The sequence below is a fragment of the Panicum virgatum genome, chromosome 2K (genome assembly GCF_016808335.1).
Source record: "Panicum virgatum strain AP13 chromosome 2K, P.virgatum_v5, whole genome shotgun sequence".
Classification (NCBI taxonomy): Eukaryota; Viridiplantae; Streptophyta; class Magnoliopsida; order Poales; family Poaceae; genus Panicum; species Panicum virgatum.
In genome coordinates, this window is record NC_053137.1 from 16,188,009 (window position 1) to 16,203,692 (window position 15,684).

The following is a 15,684-nucleotide window of genomic DNA, read 5'->3' on the forward strand; positions in this document are numbered from 1 at the left end:
GATTCGGCACGGACACTTACAGTTTCTTGAATTTATTTCAGAATTTAACCGTCACTATTCTTACAATGGTAAGCGATATGCCCGTCGACAACGTTGCATGTGCTGATTTTGTTAATCTTGAGGATCTGCTAACTCAGTTTTTCGAATGTGCTAATGGAAGTAGGGATGCATGCAAGTAAAGTGTCTGTGTCTACTGTTTTTGTTTTTCATGAAAAACAATATAACACTCCTCCTTGAGGGAAAGAAAAAACGAAGGATCCGGCGGCCCGTCTCGCGCGCCTGCAAGCCAGGGCCCACTCTCCAGCCCCCGGCGCCGAAGAACACGTCACCGCGCCCCTCGCAGCTGCCTTGCCACTGCGCTGTGGCCCGCGGACGGAGACCGGAGAAGGAGAGGAGGATGGGTTTTAGGCACCCGCCTCGTCTCCCCCGAAACGGCAAAACCCACTCCTCCCCCACACCCCCCGCTTCCTCGCAGCAGTCCCTCCCCCTCGGCGGCATCCCCCAACCAAACCCTCGCGGCCGGAGCCTCGCTGGCAGGTGAGCGCCGCCGCCGCCCTTCCTTCCCCTCCCCCCATTTCTTCCCGCTCGCACTGCGTCGGGACGGGTCCCGGCTTCGGCTTCGCCCCGCCAGTAACCCCCACTCTGGGGTTGCTTGTTTTTCCCCCCTTTTGGCTCGTCGGTAGGGGCTTCCTCGGATGCGATTTTGTTCTCTCTCTCTCTGAGACTTGCTCGCTCCGGGGGACGGATCTCTCGCCGCCTTCGCGGAGCGATCGATCCCGAATTTCCCCCCGCGGAAAAAAAAATCAGGTGGCTACGCGCAGTCAGTCCCCTTGTTCTGTGGGGATCCTAGCATTTCGTAGTTTTGTTTCGATTTTGTCCCCCCGTCTGCTGCATCGCTTCGAGATAGCGATTTAAGCTTTTTGTTTCATCTAGTCCCTTGATTGGTGATGCTCCTGTGCTCAGCTACCCCGCCCGCCGCTATGTTGTTTGCCATGTTGAAATTACGCATCGTCTCCACGGTTGGTTGCAATGTAGGCTGCGCGCGATGGGAGATTGTAGAAGTTATTTAGGCTATTGTCGTACTTACTACCAGGGAAGCACCTAACACGCACTTACTCTGCAGCTACCGGTTTGGGTTGGGCTCATAATGCTTTGCTTTACCTGGAATTCACCTGGAATCAGTTGTTTATTTGATACTCCTGTCATATTCTTCTACCTGTGCATTAGGATTATATGCATCTGTCGGCCTGCTTGACATGCTGGGAGCCTAGGCACCTCTCTGACAGTAATCTCGATTTGCATTGTGATGAATTTGGCATGTTAATTTCCTCTCATCCTAATTTCTCTTGGAAGTTCGTTACCGCACCTGTTTCACTGGTGTGCTTGCGCCTATGACTCCTTTACTTGTACTAATCTGTAATCGGCACTGTTGTTCAGTAGAATGTTCTTACTTGTGTTGTTACAGTCTGTTTCTGGGTGTCCATATGGGCCTTATGTGTGATTACTCTGCTCTTGTTTGGATAAGAAACGGTTTCTGTAGTCTGTAGAAGTGTAGATAGTGGACCGATTTTCCAGTTTGGTCTGTATCTTGTACAAGTATTCTGTACTCACTGCATAAATAGATGCTGTACTTTATTTTGGGTGCTACAGGCCCTAGTAAGCTCAATTTCCTTCTCTTCTTTTTCCTGGCAACTGTACTTGTCAACGCGCTGGACAGTTTTATTCAGCAGAGTTCTCCATTTGTTTAATGTTGTTGAAGTCTTACTTTTTTAAGTTGAATTGTATACCTGAAATATTGAAGGAAATGGATGTTATTGCTGTATCTTCTGTATAACTAAAAAGTTGAAATGTGTGGCTTTGTTGCTCCAAATCTGAACCTTAATTGCCATAGCTAAGTGTCATTACTGCTAGACTTCTAGTTGTTCTAACTATTCAGTCCTCAGGTAGTGTTACTGCCTTTCTTTCATTGCTCTCTTGGCTGTGTTGTCCTTATATTCAGTGGTTTGTGGCCAGATAAACATATCCTGGCAATGGGTTCTGCTGGCACTGTCAGCAACCCATATTCATTACATACTGGAGAAAGAGACGACAAAAGTAGCAATACAAAGTTATGTTCAGACTTTGCTGCAGCTGAAATGCAAGTGAACCCTGTCAGTGATGATCTATCTTTGATTCATGTAAAACTGGAACAGTCATGGTCAAGTGTACAAGCTTTTGTTGCTGAGCGTAAGGATCTTGATATGGATTGGAACAAGGAGGCTGTTGGGCTGGATGGGTTCAGATACGTGGGCTGCAATGACCTAAGGGATGTTGTACTGAATAGCTTGCTCATGTTCTTCAAGACTGCAGTTCAGATGTTATCCTCTGAAGGTTACACTGAGGATGCTGTTGTAAATGCTGTTGTGGACTCTGCACTCTGTTACCAGTTTGATGGGCCTATCAATAAGATCACAGAGCATGCATGCACATTGCTACAGAGCGGCAGACATCTGGTTGATTATTTCAGCAGTGAGAATGCTGACACAGTTTTGAACATAGTGGGCTTGTATTTTCTGTGCAATGCATCAAAGTTGCTTAAGAGATGCTGCCCATTTTTCACCTTGGGAGATGCATTGTGGTGCATTCTGCTGTGTAACCTGGATATCTCTATTGCTCGTGCAGCTTTTATTCCAATGAGTGGTTATGGGAATGGACAATCAGAAGGGCATGCTCTTAGACAGTGTAACTTATGTGGAGGTCGCGAGGATGTAAATGAGATATCAGAAGAATGTGGTTGCAGTAGAGCCACAGAATCGCCTGGGCAATTTGATGCACCTCAATCTGAAGCAGCCCAAAGGATGTGGAGCAGTATTCTGGCAGATTATATAGTTTTAATTCAAAATTCCGCAACGAAAAATCAATATGCTCCTTCTGCTCAAGATGAAAGTTCTTCTGTGCCTAGGGCTGTGGTTCAGTATAACAAAAAAGCAAAGAAAGGCAACCGTAGCAAGACTAATCCCATGAAATATCAGAAAGACTCTGGCAAGGATCTGGTAGTTTTCAAGAACATCCAACAAGTCAAGGGTATAGGTAAAACATCTTCAAGAATGCTGAAAGAAAGTAAATCATTAATGGCGTTGTTTGGACCTGCGCAGAGCACATCGACTGGCATTTCGGAGGTAGCCAATAAAAAAAGCTTACAACCATCCATGTTGGTTCCAACCCAACCTGTTTCTGGAGCTTCCTCTGTGAAAAGAAGAGATTCACCAGCAATTGTTCCAACTGGATCACTTTCTTCCGCTAGCTGTTCCTCCATCTCATCCTCTAGTGCAAAGGCAGAGTCTAAGCAGGTAATGGGGCCTGATGTTGTACAGTTCTCTCTCCCACATACTCCTGCAGAGGGCTTTGAATTTTATTTCTCACGTGACGGCATGCAGACCACTTGGGCTCCAAAAGATAGGGAAGAGGAGCTTGCTCTAAAACTAGTGCAGCGTTTGGGTGAGTTAAAGCTGGAGGTGAAAGTTTGGACAGATTGGGCTAATGAGAGGGTGATGCAGTCAACAAATAGGCTGGTAAATGAAAAGGCCGTTCTCTTATCTCTTAAAAAGGATAAGACAGATGTTGAAGATCCTGTGTTTAATAGAAAGAAGCTTGAGGAGACGCAAAAGGCACTAGACAGCACTTCTGATGAGCTCAATCGTGTTAATTCCCGTGTTCAGGAGCTTACAGATAAGATTACACATAGTAGGCGTGAGATGAAAGCTGTCCAGCTACAGGGAAAACAAGCAGATGAGAGATTGGCTAGCCTTTTAAGCAAGGAAAAGGACAGACTGAAGTCCATGGAAACAGAGAAGATCCTTTTGCAGGAGGAGCTTGCTGTTGAAAGGAGTAAACTATCCAATCTTCTGAAAAGCCTTGAGCAAGCTAGAAGATCTGAAGATGTGTTAAAGGTATTCCAATTTAACCCACCTAGTGCCTTCAAATTTGCTGTCATCACGTGTGTATTATTTTATTGGCTTTGTTACACACCCCTGGTTTGTAAATATATGATGTTTTGTGCAGATACTGTCTCCTGAAACAACTTTCGCCACAACTTTTTACATAAAAGTACCACTGGAAATCTAACTTGTATAATGTGAAAATTGAATGTGATCAATTCAAGATTTCAAGTACTTTTTTTTTAAAAAAACAATGCTTAATTATCAAAGTTAGATTTTTTTACTGCATTCTTTCTTAATTGCCAGAGATTTATGAATGGAGGGAGTAATTTATTAATAAACAAATTACATTTTTCACTCAAATGCAGAATCCTATTCCAAGCTCGGTAGGTCAATTGTCTTCTTTAAACATGATCCATGGAATGATTTCTGCATGGCAAATGTGTGGCACTTTAGATCAGCATTATGATTATATATAGTTTGGTAAAATCATTTTTCTTATTTGCGGAAATGAATAAATGACAGGAAACTAGCCTAGCTGACTAAACTTGTCTCACTAAACTTCATAGAAATGTGTGTACATACAATTTGAATATCAGGATTTGGCAGGATGTATTGATTTCTCTTTAGGATACAACAATTATTTACTTAATATGTTGTTCACTACCATGGTGCTTGAGATGCTAAATTCCTAGGCAGCGATTGTGGCATGTTCCAATTCCTTGGCTGGTTTTATACTATAACTTTTGTTTGTTACCATGCTGATCCTGCTTTATGTTCCAATTCCTTGTCTTATTTTGGAGTTTCACTGTGGCCATTTCTGCCTAACACATCTTATGAGGAGAATAATAGGTTGATTACTAGATACCAGTTAATGTATACATATCAAAATGACCTGTGAAGATGATGCAGTTTATGCAAGTGCACGTGTTTTCATGCATCATGGATAACTTGATAGACCATCGTAGTAGACAAATATGCTCGTTCTTTTGGTTGTCTTGAGATGAAAATGCTTAATATGATCTAGCATTACTTGGCTCATGCATAATCTAAAAAAATTTATGTTGTTGCCTAGCTTTTTATTTGCTTCCCTTGATTTATTAATGTATTTTTGCAAAGATTGTTTTATGACCTTTGGCCGTAAACACTGCAGAGAAGGTGCCAGGAAGGAGAGAAGATGCTAGATGCACTTATGAAGCAGGTTAACTTTGAAAGAGCGGAGCTTGAACGAATCGATACATCAGCAAGAGCAAAGTCTAGCAATCTGTTGCTGAATGCGCAGAACAGTCAGGAGTGGCTGCAGGCCAGTATCAGGAATCTCAAACAGCAGGTAGACGAACTGTCTAGCTTCAGCAAGCTTCAGAGTGTCGCAAAGTTCATGGCCCCTCCAGGGTTCGGGATCGACTCTGTACAGCGGGAGCAAGAGTGCGCCATGTGCCTGGAAGAGGAGATCTCGGTGGTTTTCCTCCCGTGTGGGCATCAGGTGGTTTGCGCAGGCTGCAACCAGCGCCACCGTGACGGGGGCATGACAGAGTGCCTGTCCTGCAGATCTCCCATCACGCGAAGGATCTGTGCTCGCTTTGCCGATAGTTAAGGAGTGAGTGTACATCTGGTGGGGAAGAATCACAGGAGTTATAGCCTTTTGCCTTTGTTAAAATAGCCGTCGTCTAAAACCAAACTACTGCTAAAGAGCAGAGTAGCTGTGTAGGAATGTAGGATGCAGTTGGTTTCTTAGTCCTGATCTCGGTTTGGGGTGAAAATACAGTTGGAAAGGATGCTAGTTTCTAGTGGATCCAGAATGTTCGTTCTTGTCAACTATTACCATATATACTTGCATAGTGCGGTTTTGCGGTAAGTATGCCATAGAATATCTGAGGAAGCACATTGGTATTTTTGCGTTGTGCCTTGTGGTTCGCTGGGTCGGTTTCCACGATGATGTCACATAATGCCTGTTGGTATGTGTATGGGCTAACTTCACACTAGTGAATAACGCTCGCTATCGCGCGCCCCTGTACAATGTGTATCAGCTTTTGTATATGATATGTACAATGTGTATCAGCTTTTGTATATGATAGTGCATCGGCGTAGAAAGAAACATTGATATGATAGATCCAATACTCAAGTTTTAGGTAGTAACCAATTGTACAGAGGTTCAATATAGTACTGATACGACAGAATGAAATATACAGTTCAATATAACAGAGATCAGGTACTACTGCAGGGCAAGAGAGCTAAGAAAGTAGGTAGTTATATTTATTGTTTGGTGATGACCATGTTTAGTGCTGTTGGAACGCCTGATGGAACAGGAGAGCCCCCAAAGAGAGTAATGTTGGAACGCCTGCACAAATTCATGATGCCGTCGGATCAGCCACTGTCTGCTATGGCAAACCCAATAGTTATTAAGATATTTAAAATTACCAAGATGCAGGCATGCAGCTCGAATCAAGTTAGCTTCTTCCTGCATGGTTGATAATGAATTAATCAATTAATTGCTTCGTTGATAGTAAGTTAGTCAATTAATTGATTTATCTAGAACTGAACAGTATTCTCAATTTGATCTAAAAATGTAGAACTGCAATGGTCACTATGAATTACTTATGCAAACCAGCTGTGCGTATACTGATGGGATTAACATTTGACACAACTGCAATGATAGATTCTTCAGCGTAGCACTCAATAAGATAGTGAGACTTCTTTCTCCGGAAGCAATGGTAGCCCTCAGAAGTAAAAGAAAAAGAAAAGAGAAGTGGTAAAAGGTTTGTTATTTGAAATGATATCTGGAAAAGGACAGAGAATAGGTACCCTGGCAGGAGAATGTATGTAGCAATGATTTAAATGAAATGGAGAGCAGATCTAGCTGGCGCTGAGTATGGGGAAATGTTAATGGAAAAATTGAGTCATAATACAAAGCAGAGGACTCGTGAAACCTGGAAGTCGTTTTTTCTCTCGAATACACCTGGAAGTAGTTTTGGAAGATAAAAAGATTGGGCAATTTTATTTACTAAACTTAGTACGTTTTTTAGGTTAACAATTAATCTAACCTAGTAACTTTTTTCTGGGAAGAACAATAGGAAGGCATCAACATGAGGGAAGCTTTATGAGAAAAATTTAGAAGCCAAAAGCAAGATTATAGATACAACCAAGGAGCCTAAACAATTAGGATAATATGAAGTGAACAATATGTATGTCTATTTAGTATAGGGGAAGAACACTTTAATAAACCTGATATGGAAAGGCAAGCCTAAAGGAGAAACAAGGCAACAGTAATAGTGTACCACACAGGCAGAAGCTGTTTCGTAAGCGGTTAGCACTTTCAGTAGTCTTTAATTGTAACAAACTAACCGATTTGTCTCAAGATCCTTTCTGTTAAAAAGAGTAGAAAACCAGAAAGCAAAGTCACTCTATGGCAATTATATAACTCAAAATTAAATTACAGATACAACCAATGGGCTTGGACAAATACAGCTTTACAAAGAGAAAATACACCAGAAACAAAGGAAACAATTCACCACATCATGACAGAGCAATAAAATACATGAGTGATGCAGTAACAGCACATTGTATAAGAGTGTATCGGAAATCTGAATAATATGCAAACCTGAATGTTGTTCATTTGCGAACAATGCTTCCGTGGCTACACTGCAGGATGCAAGCATTGAGCTACTGGCTTTCTAAGCTGCTAGCCCTATTCCCACCGAATTGCTCCTCGCCCAAATCAAACCACTCCACACTGGTTCAATCTTCTGTCCACCCAAAGGGAAAAGGAAACTAAAGTACAGAGGTCAATAGGAGGTGAAGTAGAAAAGAATTTTTGTGCCCTAGAGATGAATGAACATGTGGCAATACAAATTAGTTCTCATTTATTTAATTCAGTCGATTGGAAGTAATAGAGCATAAGCAATATATTATTGAAGTAGTTCTCATTTATTTAATTTATTGTGAGCAGCGCTCATACACCTAAATAGATATAGCCAATACAAAAAATTCATGCAATTAGATCTACCTGATGCAGACAATCCCCATCTGAGGCTCCCAAACCACAGCGGTGTACGATGCAAAGTCCACCGGGAGAACAGATTAGTAGAGTAAGAGGCTAAGAGCAGAGCTGCACTTTGAATTGAGAAGAGAGGAGCAGAGGCTAAAGAGGAACGGAGACAAGAAAAGAAGGTTCAAGAGCGGAAGGCAGAGGGCACCTGAAGAGGGAGGGGAAGGCCAGCCCAACAGCGGCGGCCAGATCGACGGATGCCGCGGCCAACACCGACGCCACCACGGCCAGAGCAAGAAGAGCACCCACGAGAGCTTGAACATGGCCGGCGGCGGACATGCTTGACAATATGCAGGCGACGGGGAGCGTACGCGCCGGTGATAAGCACAGAGTCGCATGTGCCGCCGCATTGACCTCCACGGCGAGCTCGAGATCACGGCGGGCTGCAGCCACGAGGAGGCGGACTCGCCGGATCGCCGCCGTCCCGGACGTGGCAGCTACCCCGCCACGAAGACCGCCATCAGCAGGCCTAGGAACCGCATGCGCATGTCTCCTTGGCTGTGCAGTAGGAGGGCTGCCAGCACCAGCGGGAGCAGCGGAGAAGGGGAGCAGAGGCTCCGCCACGGAGGCCCGGTTGCCAGGCAGGAGGCCGACGAGCTCCTTTGGCGCGTCTTCAGCGCCACGAGCGCCGGCCTCCTCGGCACACTGCTGCCGTAGTGGCCGCCGCCATCACCACCTCCACTGCCTGCCCATTCGGAGGAGGCCCAGATACGGAGCCGGCCTCACGTGCGCGCCGTCCCGCCGCGGCCGCCCTCGCGGCGTTCCGCCGCTGTCGTTCCGCCTCGCCGCAAGGAGCTGCGCAAGGACGTGCGGCAGGGAAGCACGGCGAGGGGGCGCGACAGGGATGCACACCCAGTGGGAGCCACCGAGCGAAGTAAGGAGGACGGAGGAGGAAAGCCGGCGGAGCTCGCCGTCGCCGCTGAGCCGCCACGGAGCTCGAGGCCGGCCAAGCTTGAGCGCTAACGAGGGAGGCCGTGGAGCTGGCTCGATCGGCCGGTCGGATCGGCCGGCGGAGAGGGCCGGTCGAAGCAGGAGCCGCAGCCCAAAGGAGGAGGGCCGTGGATCTGGCCGCCGCCGCCGGCTTTTCCTCTTGCCGCGCCGCCAAGAGCAACGGCCGGAGAGGAACAGGTCGAGGCCGAGCTCCGCCCACCGGTGGAGGCCGGCCTCCGCCCGCCGCGCCGCCGGGAGCCGTGGCCGAGGTCCACCCCGCCGCCCGGAGGGCAGCGGCGGCACGGGGTGGAGGGGGCGGGCGGCGGCAGTGCGGGGGTGGGGTGGGGGGGAGGGGGCGGGGCAGTGGCGGCGCGGTGGTAGACTGAGGATCCAGCGGGATTTCAGGTTCACCTTTTCGTTTTTCTACCGAATCCCGCCAACTGCCGTAAACGAAATTTCGACCGAAATTTCGCCGAATTTCGCTAATTCCGAACGGAAAAAGAATTCAAATTCAAAAAACGAAATTTCGGTGAATTCCGACCGAAATTTCGGTGATTTCGACCGGAAAATGATGTCCGTTGTGATTTTTGTACTGTTTCGGAGGTCAAATGAAAAACTTTTGAATACCAAATTTGTTCAGTTTTTCGAGATCTACAACTTTTGTTTCAGGAACTTTTTCATTTGAGCAATGGTTTGAAAGTTATTTAATTATTTCAAAAACTATCAATTAAAAGTCTTGTCATTTCATATGACAACTTCCATTTTCTCTCTTAGGTCTCAACTAGATTTTTATTATTCTTGTTATTGCGGATATAGCTATTAAATTTCAGGGACATTGGTTGATCCAATTGAAAGTTGTTTTAAATCCAGGACAAACATGATTTGAATTGGTTATCAATTCATGTGACAGTGTTTGAATTTTTTTTATTTAATTTGTATAGAGAATTCCTAAAATGCAATTTGTATAGAGCGAGGAGGGGTCTGGAGAAATGCCAAGCTGCGTCGGATACTAAAAAGCTATAAATTCTACCTCATTATACTACAAATAACCTTGTTTTTCAACTAAAATACAATTTTGGCCTAGCAAATGATTTTAGATTTGAGTGTGTTTTAGTCCTATTTGCTCACAAGAACACCTAGTTTTTAATCATATTTTTTCGAAATTTTTATAAATATTTTTGAATGTTTAAATTTGAAAACGAAAAATGGCGAAAAATACCGGAATTTCTCTTCCCGGTAACTAACGAAAACGAAAAAAACACCGAAATTTCGGCGAAATTCGATCGAAAAGTTGAACCCTGGACAGCAGGAAGCTTCCCAGAAGAGCAGTGGGAAAGAGAGCTGACGGGCATGGCAGCCAGGGGCAGTGTGACCCGGTGAGAATTGAAGGCCGCGTTGACAAAAATTGGAAAGACAGTGTGAAAGGAAGACCACGGAGGCAGAAAACAGGAGAGATCAGACAGGTCTATGAGCCCCGTGGATGTGAAATCTAGCGGCCACGAAAATTTTGGCCGACGTACGTGGACACCTTAGGCTTGCTCCGAATGCAGGCGCAATCACAAATAGAAAAATGGCATTTACATGTTGTCTCTCGTTTTGGCATGACATTCTTTCTGGTACGGTGCTGCGAGATGCCTCGATGGATAATAAACTCGGAGCTGAGCTATGTTGTCTGCTGTCCTAGCAGCGTCATAAGCTTGCTCTCCACAAACGATAAAGAAATCCTCTGGCATCACAATACAGAATCAGAATTGATATTCCAACATATGAACTGAACACTAGTACAAAACAATGCGCATTCGTGATTCATGCAAAGAAGTGGGAACACTAGTAAATCACTTTTTTATAAATACAGGGCTTGTTCAGGGTTACATACTGTGCAATCTTTACGCTTGGAAGCCACTTATCAGCCCATGATTGCTACATACGACAATTAGCTTAGAGCACAAGGGGAGCAGATTAGAGTAAGAGTTCCTTCCCAAACAGCCCAGCGATTGCTCGTCCAGGATCTTCCTGCGTCAATAGGGACTCTCCTACCAAAACCTGACAACATGAGTACAAACCAATCAATGTCTGTATATATAACACTATGAAAAAAAAAAGATATTTCCTCTAAATAAGATCAAATTATGCGTTCGGTACTGCTACGATACGGTAAATTTATCAAGTCTGTGCCATCCAAGGAACAAAATGCTTTGCAAACATATTTGTTGACTAATAATATAGTGGCAAATGAAGAGCACCCTTTTACATTTAATTAATTACAACTTCTTGGCAAAAGTTAATGACTTAGAATACTTACAGCTGCAACACCAGCATTCTGCACATATGCTACATCATCAGGCGTAAACAATCCGGATTCGCTCACAACCTGAAGAAACATATCCATTGAAATTTAATATTTATAAGCCTACCCTCAGCAATTTCTATTATGGAATCATGCAACACATGCTCAGTGCTAGTAGGAAGGAACTGTCCAATGAATTGACCAAATTAACAATACTGGAAGTCAATGCACAAGAAGTGGACAGACTGCTATTGTCTCGCTTTAATTTCTTATATACGTTCTCATGTCTAGTACAATGTTGGCATCATTACAAAGTTAAATGATCCGGTAAAATGATTTACTGAGATAAAACAGTTCTGACAAATTAGGATCATGGTTTTCTTTTTGTAAGTTTCAGTTGCCATTAGTGCGTCAGTTTCTAGATTTTGTATATCAATTCAAGTACAATGTCTGCATCACGAAATGACTGGGCAAAATAATGCATTGAAACACAACGATTGTACGTATCAAGTTGGGATTACAAAATGTTTTCTTAACGAAAAAGCCAGACATACCATTATGTTCTTCTTCTTAATGATGTCACCACGTTTCTGTAACAACATGTTTGTGTTTGAAGTATCGACTTCAAATGTCCCTGCAACATATATATTAAATAAATTTCAGCTTGCTACTGGGTCAACAGAGGATAGCTGCACAACATAACAAACAAATTTGGCTCAACAGAATTGATTTAATGTATATTATGTATGAACTGATGGAGAAAAGTACGTACCTAGACTGCGATTGTTGATGCCAATTAGTTCCACGCCGTCTATCTTCAGTACGCGATCCAACTCCCTCTCTTCATGAACCTAAAGTTACAAGTTACGTTTAGTAATTCCTTGGAAGAGAAGGTTTTATGTTCAGTACCCAAAATTGCAGTGGTTAATGAAATCTTGCACGAGACAAGGTGAATTAAACTCCATCATACTTTGTTTTACAGCTTTCTAATTATACATATGTTGGCAGAAAGAATAAAATGTGAATACATGAATGTACTTTGATGAAAAGAATTTACTATAAAAATTTTAAAATAACATGCGGCAACCATATGTGTATGTAAAAGTCAATAGTCAAGCTAGCTATACTATACAAATTTTAGTATAGTAGAGTAAATAAAGATAAGTTTGCAAGGATACCCCGGAGTAAGAATGAAGTTTGTGATGACTGATGAGTACTAACCTCAACAAGAGCTGTCATTCCAAGACTCCTGCAAACACGAAGCATGTACTTGATGTCAAGGTCTGGTAGCACGGCGGCGATCAGGAGGATCGCATCAGCGCCTTTCGACCACGCATAGTAGATCTGCCAGATGTCGATGATGAAGTCCTTGCAGAGTAGAGGGCACTGCATTTTTCGCACAACCAACATTATATTAAAAAAGGCAGAGTCAAGAGAGACAGAAGGAAATTCATCTCTGAGACAATATAGTATGTACAAGCATGTTCTGTATGCATGGCTTAATTACGGTCACTTACATTCACACCGGAGTTGCGTATGGTCTCCAGATTCTCGAAGCTCCCCTGGAGGAAAGGAACACGCACAAGATCGGACATGTCAGAGAGTTTCATCACAGCTGGAAGAACAAGAAACTAAGCATGCAACTAGTATGTGATAAGCAGCCGTCGCGAATGCCAGACCAGAAAGTGCTTCTCGTCAGTGAGGATGCTCAAGCAGGCGGCGCCATTCTTCTCGTAGGCCTGCGCAATCTCGACCTGCATGTCAAGAATTTGCCGTCCATCTTCAGAGTTAGTCGTGAAGGTGCAGTAGTGTGCAGGAGGGGCAATGTTGTTCTTGTTCAGTTCAGCGACTTTAATTACCGGGTTGAAGGTGTCCCTGAGCAGGCCCCTGGTCGGCGACGCCTTCTTGATCTCGGCGATGAGCGCGGGGGCGCCGGCGTTGCGGGCGCGCGCGGCGCGCAGCGCGGCGGCGAAGTCTCTGGGCGGCGGCGCGCGCCGCGCGGAGTCGGCGACCCTGTGGAGCGGCGCGGCGGCCTTGCGCTGGGACACCTCGACCTCCTTGTCCCAGACGATCTGCTCGAGGACGCTGCGCGGGACGGCCCGGTCGGCGCCGACGCCCTCGGAGGGGTGGGTGGGGCGGCAGCGGCGGCGCACGCGGATGCCCTGCGCGGCGGCGATGGCGTTGACGGACTTGCCGCTCTCCCACAGGACCACCTCCGCCGAGTTGAACATCTCGGCGCCCAGGCCCAGGCCCAGCTCCGGCGTGCACAGCGGCACAGCGAGCTGCTGCGCATGTGGCCATGCGTGCGTGAGACTTGGGAATCAGTGTCGTGCCCTATTGTTTTGCTCAAGTTGTAGCTCAGTAGTAATGTTTTCATATTACAGCAGTCTCATTTTGCCTAATCATGTTTTAAAATAAATGTGTGGTATCAGTGGCGGAGCTGGGGTTGAAATTGAGGTGGGCTCATTTTTTTTCTTCTTCCTCCCTCCTTTTTTTTCTTCTTCCTCCTCCTTTCTTCTTCCTCTTCTTCACTCATGCTTGAAAAATGTTGGGGGCTCCATGGGTTCCATGGGAGTAGGGGGGCTGGAGCACGCCCAGCACCCCCTGGCTCCGCCATTGTGTGGTATAGATTATGCTCACTGTCTGTATAGTACTACTTAGGGATCATGCATAGTACTTAAGAAGTGTGTAACTCTGCTCAAGTATAGTATATGCAACACGATCTAGGCTTTGTTTAGATGCGAAAACTTTTAGATGTAAAGTACTGTAGCATTTTTGTTTGTATTTGGTAATTATTATCCCGTCATGGGTTAATTAGACTCGAAAAAATCGTCTCGCAAATTATAGACAAAATGTGTAATTAGTTATTTTGTTTAGCTACATTTAATACTTCATGCATGTGTTGAAAATTTGATGTAATGAGGAATAAAGTTTTGGAATTTTGAAGGCAGTCCCTAGTTCAATGTGTATGTTGCAGTGCCGACCAGTGCAGCCTAGTAATTAAAGGTTTCAGCAAACAGAGGTAATTAAGATGCTGACCATTCATCGATACCATTGAACACTAGTAGAGAAATAAGGAGAGTGGTAAAAGAGAGGGAGGGGGGAATGGGTGGGTGGGTTTAGCAGGGCACGCACCTCGGTGGTGGCGTTGCAGCGGACGGCGCGCGCGCCGCGCGCCGTCGGCCACGACGACGGGGAGCGCGGCGCGCATACAGAGGCCACCCTGGCGACGGCCGCGGCGAGGGCGGAGGCCTCCATCGGCGGCGGGCGGGCACGGAGGAGGCCGGCCTGTGGTGGTGGAAGTGGAAGATGCGAGCCGGAGCCCGAGGAGGTGGAGAGAAGCAGCAAGAGAGCAGTAGGTGATGCTCGGTGCCTCCCCGCGCCCGTAGAGGGCGCGCTTTTATAGGCAGCCGACCGCGGCCAGGTCCCCTCCCCACCACGCTGTCTACCAGAGCAGGTATCATAGGAGGCGTGGAGGGGGCGAAATCTGACGTGGACGAGAAAGAAATTAGGAAGAGAAGGCAGCGACCGCCTCGCGAGACGCCGGCCCCGAGCGGGCGCATGTGCGCAGCTCCTATTGGTTGGGCTGCTGTGCTTCTTGTTGCTTGGGCCGCGTTTAGTTGGCAAAAAAATTTGTCCAAATCCAAAAAGCTGCCGCGTTCAGTTACCCTGCCAAATCGGTTTGTGCTGTGTTTAGATCCGGGAAAAAAGGCTACATCGGACACTGTAGTATAGCACGTTTCGTTTATTTGTAATAATTGTTGTCCTACCATAATCTAACTAGACTCAAAAGATTCGTCTCGTTGTGTACATTAAAACTATGCGATTAGTTTTTTTTATTTACCTACATTTAATGCTACATACATGAGACAAAAGATTTGATGTGATAGGTGAATAGTGAAGTTTGGAGAGAGAAATTTTGGAAACACAGTGATGGTCCATTTTTTTGGGTGGTGTTTAGTTCCCACACGTTTTTTTGACAGCAGCAACAAATTTCGTGTTTTGCCCCTATTTAATGCAGCACATATTTCGTGTTTTGCCCCTATTTAATGCAGCACATGGATGAGGGCGACGGGCGAATGGACGAGGGGTGGGGGTGCGCTGGGTCGGTTTGTCCGTCTGGGTGGGCCGGCTACAGTAATTTTTGCCTATACAGTACCAGGCTGAAAATTTTTGGGTGCTGTTTAATTTCCAAACAGCCCAACCCGAAAAATTTTGAGCCACGCCGAAATTGTTCGGCAACTAAAGGCAAGTACATCAGTGCAGACAGCTGCTGTCTTTTTTGCACAAATAGACAACTTAATAGATAGTTTGTATAATGGACTGTCTGTTTGGTTGTCTGTAGGGTGATTAATTCATCGTTTGACACAAAAATTTATGGTGATCTAGTGCATACTTGATCTTTGTAGCCTTTTTATTGTACATAATAGAGAATACAAAATACATTTAAATAATTTGTATGACAATTTGTAGCTTTTTCCTTCCTTTTTCTTTTCTTTCTTTTC

General features: G+C 45.2%; 2 protein-coding genes across 3 annotated transcripts; one reads left to right on the forward strand and one right to left on the reverse strand.

Moving 5' to 3' along the window:
- The first annotated feature begins 407 nt into the window (after positions 1 to 407).
- LOC120669011 (putative E3 ubiquitin-protein ligase RF4) lies at positions 408 to 5,796 on the forward strand. Its single transcript, XM_039948845.1, has 3 exons — positions 408 to 537; positions 2,014 to 3,929; positions 5,071 to 5,796. The coding sequence occupies exons 2-3, from the start codon at positions 2,031 to 2,033 to the stop codon at positions 5,509 to 5,511; spliced, it is 2,340 nt and encodes a 779-aa protein (XP_039804779.1). The 5' UTR covers positions 408 to 537; positions 2,014 to 2,030; the 3' UTR covers positions 5,512 to 5,796.
- Positions 5,797 to 9,696: 3,900 nt separating this feature from the next.
- On the reverse strand, positions 9,697 to 14,552 carry LOC120669020 (indole-3-glycerol phosphate synthase-like). 2 transcript variants are annotated; one of them, XR_005672658.1, is made up of 10 exons: positions 14,315 to 14,552; positions 13,039 to 13,464; positions 12,859 to 12,933; positions 12,697 to 12,741; positions 12,401 to 12,565; positions 11,952 to 12,030; positions 11,734 to 11,813; positions 11,195 to 11,263; positions 10,769 to 10,935; positions 9,697 to 10,618 (listed from the first exon to the last, which is right to left on the reverse strand). XR_005672658.1 is itself a non-coding variant. In XM_039948854.1 (9 exons), the coding sequence occupies exons 1-9, from the start codon at positions 14,435 to 14,437 to the stop codon at positions 10,852 to 10,854; spliced, it is 1,146 nt and encodes a 381-aa protein (XP_039804788.1). In that variant the 5' UTR covers positions 14,438 to 14,552; the 3' UTR covers positions 10,672 to 10,851. The 2 variants fall into 2 exon arrangements, 1 of the variants encoding a protein (XP_039804788.1); XM_039948854.1 differs by lacking the exon at positions 9,697 to 10,618 and having other exon boundaries at positions 10,672 to 10,935.
- Positions 14,553 to 15,684: the final 1,132 nt, after the last annotated feature.